The 10,706-nt window shown below is 33.7% G+C and overlaps 1 protein-coding gene across 1 annotated transcript; it reads left to right on the top strand.

The window, feature by feature from the left end:
* Window positions 1-7,531: 7,531 nt before the first annotated feature.
* Window positions 7,532-8,047, top strand: LOC132553595 (uncharacterized). The gene has a single exon (XM_060217851.1). The coding sequence runs from the start codon at window positions 7,532-7,534 to the stop codon at window positions 8,045-8,047; it is 516 nt and encodes a 171-aa protein (XP_060073834.1).
* The last annotated feature ends 2,659 nt before the right edge of the window (window positions 8,048-10,706 follow it).

Below are 10,706 nucleotides of genomic sequence, written 5' to 3'. Positions count from 1 at the left end.
CTGTTTGTCAGCAATAACGTGTCCAATGTAGAGTATTTACTCTGCCTGCCTGCCTATTTGTCAGCAATAACGTGTCCAATGTAGAGTATTTACTCTGCCTGCCTGCCTATTTGTCAGCAATAACGTGTCCAATGTAGAGTATTTACTCTGCATGCCTGCTTGCCTGTCAGTCTGTCTGTCTGGCTGGCTGGCTGTCTGTCTGTCTGGCTGGCTGCCTGCCTATTTGTCAGCAATAACGTGTCCAATGTAGAGTATTTACTCTGCCTGCCTGTTTGTCAGCAATAACCTGTCCAATGTAGAGTATTTACTCTGCCTGCCTGCCTGCCTGCCTGTCAGTCTGTCTGTCTGGCTGTCTGTCTGTCAGCAATAACGTACACAATGTAGAGTATTTACTCTGCCTGCCTGCCTGCCTGCCTTCCTGTCAGTCTGTCCGTCTGGCTGTCTGTCTGTTTGTCAGCAATAACGTTTACAATGTAGAATATTTACTCTGTCTGTCTGTCTGTCTGTCAGCAGTAACGTGTACAATGCACAGCATTTACTCTCTATTAGTGAGTCATATATCCGGTACCTGTACAATGTACAGCATTTACTCTCTATTAGTGAGTCATATATCCGTTACATGCACAATGTACAACATTTACTCTCTATTAGTGAGTCATATATCCGTTAAGTGTACAATGTACAACATTTACTCTCTATTAGTGAGTTATATATCAGTAACGTGTACAATGTACAACATTTACTCTCTATTACTGAGTTATATATCAGTAACGTGTACAATGGACAGCATTTACACTCTATTAATGAGTTATATATCAGTAACGTGTACAGTGTACAGCATTTACTCTCTATTAGTGAGTCATATATCCGGTACCTGTACAATGTACAGCATTTACTCTCTATTAGTGAGTCATATATCCGGTACCTGTACAATGTACAACATTTACTCTCTATTAGTGAGTTATATATCCGTAACGTGTACAATGCACAGCATTTACTCTCTATTAGTGAGTCATATATCCGGTACCTGTACAATGCACAGCATTTACTTTCTATTAGTGAGTCATATATCCGTTACATGCACAATGTACAACATTTACTCTCTATTAGTGAGTCATATATCCGTTAAGTGTACAATGTACAACATTTACTCTCTATTAGTGAGTTATATATCAGTAACGTGTACAATGTACAACATTTACTCTCTATTACTGAGTTATATATCAGTAACGTGTACAATGGACAGCATTTACACTCTATTAATGAGTTATATATCAGTAACGTGTACAGTGTACAGCATTTACTCTCTATTAGTGAGTTATATCTCCAGAACGTGTACAGTGTACAACATTTACCCTCTATTAGTGAGTTATATATCAGTAACGTGTACAATGTACAACATTTAATCTCTATTAGTGAGTTATATATCAATAACGTGTACAATGTACAACATTTACTCTCTATTAGTGAGTTATATATCAGTAACGTGTACAATGTACAACATTTACTCTCTATTAGTGAGTTATATCTCCATACGTGTACAGTGTACAACATTTACTCATTATTAGTGAGTTATATATCAGTAACGTGTACAATGTACAACATTTACTCTCTATTACTGAGTTATATATCAGTAACGTGTACAATGTACAACATTTACTCTCTATTAGTGAGTTATATCTCCATACGTGTACAGTGTACAACATTTACTCATTATTAGTGAGTTATATATCAGTAACGTGTACAATGTACAACATTTACTCTCTATTAGTGAGTTATATATCAGTAACGTGTACAATGTACAACATTTAATCTCTATTAGTGAGTTATATATCAGTAACGTGTACAATGTACAATATTTACCCTCTATTAGTGAGTTATATATCAGTAACGTGTACAATGTACAACATTTAATCTCTATTAGTGAGTTATATATCAATAACATGTACAATGTACAACATTTAATCTCTATTAGTGAGTTATATATCAGTAACGTGTACAATGTACAACATTTACTCTCTATTAGTGAGTTATATCTCCAGAACGTGTACAGTGTACAACATTTACTCTCTAATGGTGATTTATATATCAGTAACGTGTACAATGTACAACATTTACCCTCTATTAGTGAGTTATATATCAGTAACGTGTACAATGTACAACATTTAATCTCTATTAGTGAGTTATATATCAGTAACGTGTACAATGTACAACATTTACCCTCTATTAGTGAGTTATATATCAGTAACGTGTACAATGTACAACATTTAATCTCTATTAGTGAGTTATATATCAGTAACGTGTACAATGTACAACATTTACTCTCTATTAGTGAGTTATATATCAGTAACGTGTACAATGTACAACATTTACTCTCTATTAGTGAGTTATATCTCCAGAACGTGTACAGTGTACAACATTTACTCTCTAATGGTGATTTATATATCAGTAACGTGTACAATGCACAACATTTACTCTCTATTAGTGAGTTATATCTCCATACGTGTACAGTGTACAACATTTACTCATTATTAGTGAGTTATATATCTGGAAGCGGAGATTGTTATTGTCATCTACTTAATGTTTTACGTATACAAAACAATTATGTGTACATTTCATTATAATTGAAATGAGTTACCAGTTGTAAAAAGTATAATACATGTTGAGCTTTTGTTGTTTAGCGAAAATAATAATGTTGAACGCACAGAACAAGCATGTTCAACATTCGTTCTGAAACATGCATGCGATTTCAATCCCTTAAAATACGGTAAAAATAATTTATTGTAACGGTTATCCTTCAGGATTGCATGGTTGTGGTTTGTGGCAGCTGAAGCAACCTGACATTTACATGTTAGAAAAAGCACAGAATGTCATTGTTAAATTAATTCGAGGATTAAGTTTAGGAGCTAGGTCAGATATGTGTACATCTGTAATCCCTTGGTTTTCAGTTGAAGTAATATCAATATGATATATTTTTTCTTGGTAGAATATGTACAATGGCTTGGCTACAGTAGACCTTTATTGAACTTCAGTTGTCTCATTGTAGCAGAGGGTTTGTTTCTGACATTGATATGTTAAAAAATACTAATTTTACAATGTTATTGATGAACTCATGGAGAATGGTGTATTCCAACACCTCAACGAAGTAAATCAATTAATCGCAATGTTAAGATACAAGAAGAGGAATAAACTGTGAAAGAATGCACTCAGATCGCGACTTCTCTTGGTTCTTTTTTCTAACCTAATAGTATACAGTGTACGGTTTGGAAACTTGTTCTGCGTTTTCCACGATGTAGTGTTTACTTATGGAAAATTCCTTAATTACGCGTCGACTTGCGTGATAAGGAAACCGATTGCCTATGCCATAATTGTGATATGATGTACTGTCATTTTATTTCAGTATTCAGATATCCTAAACGAGTACACATACAAAAGTATAATAGAAGGACAATTATTATTTGAATAGCGCAATATCATTTACGGGAGACTATTGGCATAATATGCACAACTAAACAACATACATTAGGCTTAAAATGTTGAACGTAACGATAGACTCGATTGCAAATACTTGCCAAGAAAACAAAGTTCTTTTCTATTACGTAATGTTAGTAATTGTACGTGCATGTAAGACTACGAACAGTTCCAATAATACCATTTAATAAATTTTTTAACGTCTTTTTAGTCTAGACAATTTCTTAAGAATTGGCGACCAATTACATTGTTGAATATAGTATATAAGATTGCATCAGGAACCATAGCTAGAAGAATTAAGAAAGTTTTAGACACATTAATTAGTGAGGATCAGTCAGGTTTTATCTCAGGTCGTTATATTGGGGAGAACACAAGATTAATATATGACATTATGCAACATGTAGAGGAAAAAAATATTCCCGGAATGCTGTTAATGATAGATTTTGAGAAAGCATTTGATTCCGTTTCATGGAAATTTATTGACAAGGTTTTCAAATTCTTTAATTTTGGTCCAGATATTCGTAAATGGATAAAAGTTTTTCATACTAAAGTCAGTGCTTTTGTTAATCAAGGTGGTAATGTATCTTCATCCATCAATATAAGAAGGGGCTGTCGACAAGGTGATCCAATCGCGCCATATATCTTTATTCTCTGTGTTGAAATTTTGGCCATTAAACTAAAACATAACAAAAACATTAAGGGTATAAACATCAGTAATATTCCAATTCTTATCTCACAATATGCAGACGACACCTCTCTTATATTAGATGGCTCTGAAATATCATTAAAAGAATCTATTTTAGAATTGAATGCTTTCGCAAAATTCTCTGGTTTGAATCTAAATATTGACAAAACACAAGTGATCTGGATAGGAAGTAAAAAAAACTTTGTTACCTGACTTGAAATTACAGTGGGGAAAGGTCAAATTCACGCTTCTTGGAATTGAATTCAGTGTCAATCTTCATGAAATTCCAAAATTAAACTATGATAAAAAATTAATTAAATTGAAATCTATCATTAAGATGTGGAATAGGAGATCACTGACTCCAATTGGGAAAATTCATCTTATTAAATCTTTAATGATATCACAGTTTAACCATTTATTTATGTCTTTGCCAAACCCAGACAACCAGTTCTTGAATAAGCTCAACTCCATCCTTTTTAGCTTTTTATGGAACAGTAAAACTGACAAGGTAAAGAGAGATATTGTTACCCAGAATTTTGATAACGGTGGACTTAAAATGGTAGATATAAAGTTGTTTATAGATAGTCTGAAATTAGGCTGGATTAGAAGATTACACCAGAAATCTGCTAAATGGCAAGCAATTCATCAAACATATATTGACCTACATATGCTATCTTCCTGTGGAAGTGATTACATTCAGAAATATTGTAATATCTGTAGAAATAATTTCTGGAGTGATGTTTTCAAAGCCCTGTTGAGGTTCAGTGAAAGGGTGGGGGTAGAATATGTTAAGAAAAATATTTGGAAAACTCCATTATGGTATAATAAAGATTTGTTGATAGGGAAGACAAGTATATTCTACAAGACATGGTATGATAAGGGAGTGATAATAGTTAATGATTTATTCAAAGATTGTTCTACTGGCACTTTCTACACTTTTCAAGATTTTAAGCAAATTTATAATGTAAATTCAAATTTCCTTGAATACCATGTTGTAGTCTCTGTGGCTAAGTCATATTTAGCTAGATCTGACTTTGTAAGAACATGTACCTCTCAAGTTTTTCCAATCATTCCAAGTAGTATTGAGTGTTTTGTAAAAAAAGGAAATGGGTCAAAAGATATATATAATCTTTTAGTAAAAAACGATACAATTTCTACTGGGAGGAAAAGATGGGAAGAAATATTAGAATTTGATGTTCTAAATTGGAGGGATATTTATAAAAATTGTTTTCGTGCGACAAAAAATACAAAACTTCAATGGTTTCAGTACAGAGTGGTTCAACACATCTTAACAACAAATTTACATATGTTTAAAATTCGACTACTGAATAACCCACACTGTACATTCTGTAACTTAGAAAAGGAGACAATTATTCATATGTGGGAATGTCCAGAAGTTCAAAAATTTTTAGAAAGTGTAGAAGTTTTGCTGGAGGCTCTTTTTATTCCATTTTCCTTCAATAAAATAAGTTTTCTGTTTGGTTTCATTGCTAATAAAAATCAGTTAATCAGTAGCAAACTTGACAATGAAATCTTAATTATCATTAAATATTACATATATAAGGCAAGATGTCAACACAAAGCCTTAAGTGTATATAGTCTTATTTATTCAGTCAGGGAATTTTATACCTTTCAGAAATATATTGCCAATAGTAAAGGTGAACAGGCACAGTTAAGTTTTAATGAGGAATGGAGAAAATGGAGAAAATTATTGGCCAATTCTTAACTTTAAATACATTTACTGTCATGTATTATGTTTTACCGTATTTTAGTATTCTCTGTCTTTACAGTATAGCAGGCCCCTTGCTTACCCTTATAGTATTTATTTATTTATTTACCAGGTATTTTTCTTTATACTCGAGTTCCTATTGTTTCGCTGATTATTGCAATTTTTACTAACCCAGATCACCTCTCTCCCCTCTCTCTCTCTCCCCCCCCCTCTCTCTCTCTTTCTCTCTTTTTCTCTCCTCTTTATCTTTATGTGTAGTATTGATGTATGTGTAGGAGTGGGTGTGTAAGGGTAGTGTTGAGATGTTAGTAAGGGTGTTGATGAAAATGCCAGGTGATCATGTATGGATGGATTTCAAGTTATAATGACAAATTGTGTTGATAGTTAGGTTGATGATGAGGTGCATATGTGATAATGAATGCTGAGGATGAATCTATTGACATGAAGGTGGTGACAAAGGCATATTGAATATGACAATGATGAAGATTGTATTGACATGATTACTTGATTGAGATCATGATGACTGATGATTATGATGAGGAGGTAATGTTTATAATAAGGAGGATAATGATGATGAGGTAATGTTTATAATGAAGAAGATAATGATGATGGTAATGTTTATGATGATGATGATGATGATGATGATGATGATGACGATGATGATGATGATGATGATGATGATGATGATGATGATGATGATGCAACTTAATCGAGATTATGGTGATGTGTGAGTGAGCATATTGTATGTTGTATGTTTGATGATGTTTTGTTGATGTAATTGTTATGTACATTAAAAACTCTTGAAAAATAAAAAAAAAAAAAAAAATAAAAAACTTTTTAACGTAAATTTATATATAGGGGACAAATAAAGATAAAATGGAACTCGTCTTCTACTACATTCTGGTTACAATGAATGCTAATCCTATGTTCCCTCGGAATGTTTTGATATGTACATTTTTTTAAACACAACTCATGAGAAGAGAATCGAAATTAAGAAATCAGTCGAAAACAATTACCAGGACAAGGTTTTGATAAATAGTGCTGCAAAGTAAAGGAGTTTAACAAGAGCTTGTACAAATAACATTTAGACGAGTCGTAGCCAAGGGAGTACACGTGTAGAATGGGGGGGGGGGGGTGTTCCCAGTTTGCCAACACCAATTATCTGGTATGTTATTTTAAGGGATTAAAGTCAGTTTCTAAATTACGGGTTACCTGTTAAATGTCTGTTTACCTGTGGGAGATACTTAGTGGGCAAACATTTTCACTATAGACTTATACAGTGGTTATTGTTGGCTAATATAGTTGATTAATTTTAGAAATTGTACATTTACATTAATTCTATTTAGTATTTTATAAAAATAATATGTTTATTTATTGTATTTACTATAATCTTGTTTATTTACAATAATTGTATTTAGTATTTCATATGATAGATATAGATAGGGTTTTGTATTGAACAAATGTGTTACTATATCATTATTACCATCTACTGTGACGGAACATTCTACACCTGCGCAAAACTCTTCTACCAGATTTACTCAATACACGCACAGATAGACGGACACATGTGTCCTTTGGTCTACGCTCTACTACCAGGAAAGACACAGGAGATCTACACCACATTTTTCACTTTGTTGAAAATGACCATGGCCAACGTTAACCTCCCACTAAACCCGACGACTACATTCCTGGACTTCGAGATAGCTGCCCACAACGCCCTTCGACGAGTCTTCCCTGCAGTCAACATCCGCGGATGTTTTTTCCACTACACCCAGTGTATTCGGAAGAAAGCCCAGACCAACGGCCTAAAGATATCCTACCAAGAAAACGACTACATCGACCGCCTTGTGAGATTAGCAGCAGTACGACCCCTTGTACCACTGGACCGCGTTGAGGATGTTTGGTTCAACGCCCTGGAGGAACTGGAGGATGCTGATGTACCCTGCGACACAACCCGCTTCACTGATTACGTCGTCACTCATTGGATAGAAGGAAACAAACGCATGTGGAACCATCACGACACAGAAGGACCCAGAACCACCAACCACCTGGAAGCTTGGCACGGGAAGCTGAAGAAGAACCAACACTCCCACCCGAACATCTACACACTGATCCGGATATTTCAGGAGATACAGGCAGTCAACGAGATTACCAGGATATAGCGCAGCACAGGAGGATCTTACAGACCATGGGCCAAGAAATACCGGACCACTGAACTCAGGCTCGCACAGCTGAAGGAATGTCTTCACAACAACGGCTCGAACCACAACAACACAATGGTCCTGATATCTAGGCGACGAATAAGTGTTATCAAGTGACTCTGTGTACTAAAAGTGTGATACTTCAAAGTATGATAATTTAATAACTTTGAATGCTATTTTGTGTTACATGTTTATTATACAATTACATTAATGATATAAGTGCTATTTGTATTCATCATTCGCAATATTAGTATTTTTTATGTTAATTAATATTGGTAGTGCTACTTAATTTACTTGTATATATGTTTATTTAAAATGTAAGTATATATTATGAATGTATAATATTTTGATGAAATCAAAAATACTTTTTTAAACTATATTAATTTCTTTTATTTTTATTTTAAGAAACTTAAGTTCTATATACATATGTATATCATCTTTTTACTTCATAGTAATTTGAAAATATAGAAATGTTATATACAGGTAAATTTATCTATACAGGTAACAGTTAGCACTTTTATAGAGCAGACTATAATTGTTTTTCCTTTGTTCTCCATTTTCTTTCATCTAACTGGTGTTGGCAAACTGGCACACAACCGAATGGGGCCAGTCATGGACGAGTGATTTTAACAAATTACACTCTGTACTAATACAGATTTAGTTGGTACTGTTTTACTCGGGAGACCCATACCCAATATATATATATATATATATATACTGATGTTTTTGTGATTGTAGACGATGTAAGAATTATTAGATTGATATTTAAACTTCATTTCATATCTCAAACAACCAACGATTTGATTGTTTCATATCTAAATATTTCCTTTTGAAATAGAATAGAAAAAATACCTTCATTAAAAGAAAAACTCCGAGAGAAGTATTTGATCCAAGAAGGGACGATCGCCCAGTGTATTTCGATCACTTTGGATTTGTCTTAGTCGGTCTTTGACTTTAAATCTTTAACCCCTTAATATCAATAACGACAAGATAAAGGGCGAAGCTGTTATAAGGTGCAGTTTAATTCCTTATTTGGTTTTACTATATCTAACTTGTATCAGGACAAAGTGACACGTGAAGGCCTCCTTTTGGAGCAGAAATATATCACTGACGAGATAATGAAGGGCGAAGCTGTTATAAGGTGCAGTTTAATTCCTTATTTGGTTTTACTATATCTAACTTGTATCAGGACAAAGTGACACGTGAAGGCCTCCTTTTGGAGCAGAAATATATCACTGACGAGATAATGAAGGGCGAAGCTGTTATAAGGTGCAGTTTAATTTATTATTTGGTTCTACTGTATCTAACTTGTATCAGGACAAAATGACACGTGAAGGCCTCCTTTTAGAGCAGAAATACGCCCACCATCCTCCCTGTTGTGTAGTTCTTAAGTGAGGTTCCATAAGTTTGTCTGTGTTGGTATACACTCATTTGCTAATGGGCTAATTTCTCATATATGATTTCCCACATTACTACAGTCAATATACGAAGAAATCGTCTCTTTTGTTTACCTAAGGATCATTTCGTCTGATAGCTATTGACACGGAACTGGTTATACAAATTAGTTTATAAGAAATAAAAAAAACAAAGCAAACAGACAACAAAGCAATTATCCGTGACTTGTACATAATCACTTTTTTTTCTGAAAATCTAATCGAATAGCTCTCTTATATCTGTAATTGTATCGTCCTACCTCATTAAAATTCCCAAAAGTATCTTGGAGCATTCTGAACCCAGATAAACAAAATCAAGAATGAATGTCTCTGTTATAATCATGGCTGCATCGTATACTTCTCGTCAAAAATGATTGTATCAACATCAACATAGTATATATTGTACACTTCTTAAATAATGTTTTCATGATTCGTCATTATTGTTTTCCTGACTGTAAGTGAACCGGTCAGAATATATTCAATTTATTAATTAACTTTAGGCTAGACAGCCCATCAGTACAGCATGTCCATACATGTATATTACACAACAAGGCAAAGGCTATGCATACCGTGAAGAGTGGAGTACAAACCTAGCTTCTTAACTTGTTTGTTTCAGGAATGTATTTATCAACATTATTATTAACACATAAAAGTTGTAGGAGTTTTAACATAGATAATAGCCTTTTATGTATCATACTCTCAGATGTTTTTAAGTATTACAAATTTAAATGAAATGGTTTTCATCTCCGACTTCAAAGTCAGGATTACAAAAAGTACAATATCTTTGAGCCCGAGCAACATTACGATGTCTGCCTGACTCAGTTGGTAAAGAATTTCTTCGGTGTATTGAAAAATAATACTGAATAGAAAAGTGATCTACAATATGTTTGTATAAATAACATTTAGCGGAAGAATCTAGTAAACTTAAACACTGGATGCTGACTGGCTTAACCATACATCACCAACACCCAAAGTAAACAATTCATTCTTAACATAGTGCACCCAATTAAAGGGAGTTCCTGGGCTCCTTTTTAATACAAAAATATATGCGGTGTTCAAGTACCAGAGCGAGGTAACTTAACCCAATACTTTGTAATTTTATACTTTCTGATACATGCTAATGGAAAATAACCAAGCTTGGAAAATACCATAATGTTACATATAGATTTCTTAACTTTGAGCGGTTT

This window comes from Ylistrum balloti, unplaced genomic scaffold, assembly GCF_031769215.1.
Source record: "Ylistrum balloti isolate Yb309-2 unplaced genomic scaffold, AGI_CSIRO_Ybal_v1 Utg370338, whole genome shotgun sequence".
In the NCBI taxonomy this organism is placed as follows: Eukaryota; Metazoa; Mollusca; class Bivalvia; order Pectinida; family Pectinidae; genus Ylistrum; species Ylistrum balloti.
The sequence above is the reverse complement of the archived record's forward strand: the minus strand, read 5'-3'. Positions and strand labels throughout refer to the sequence as shown.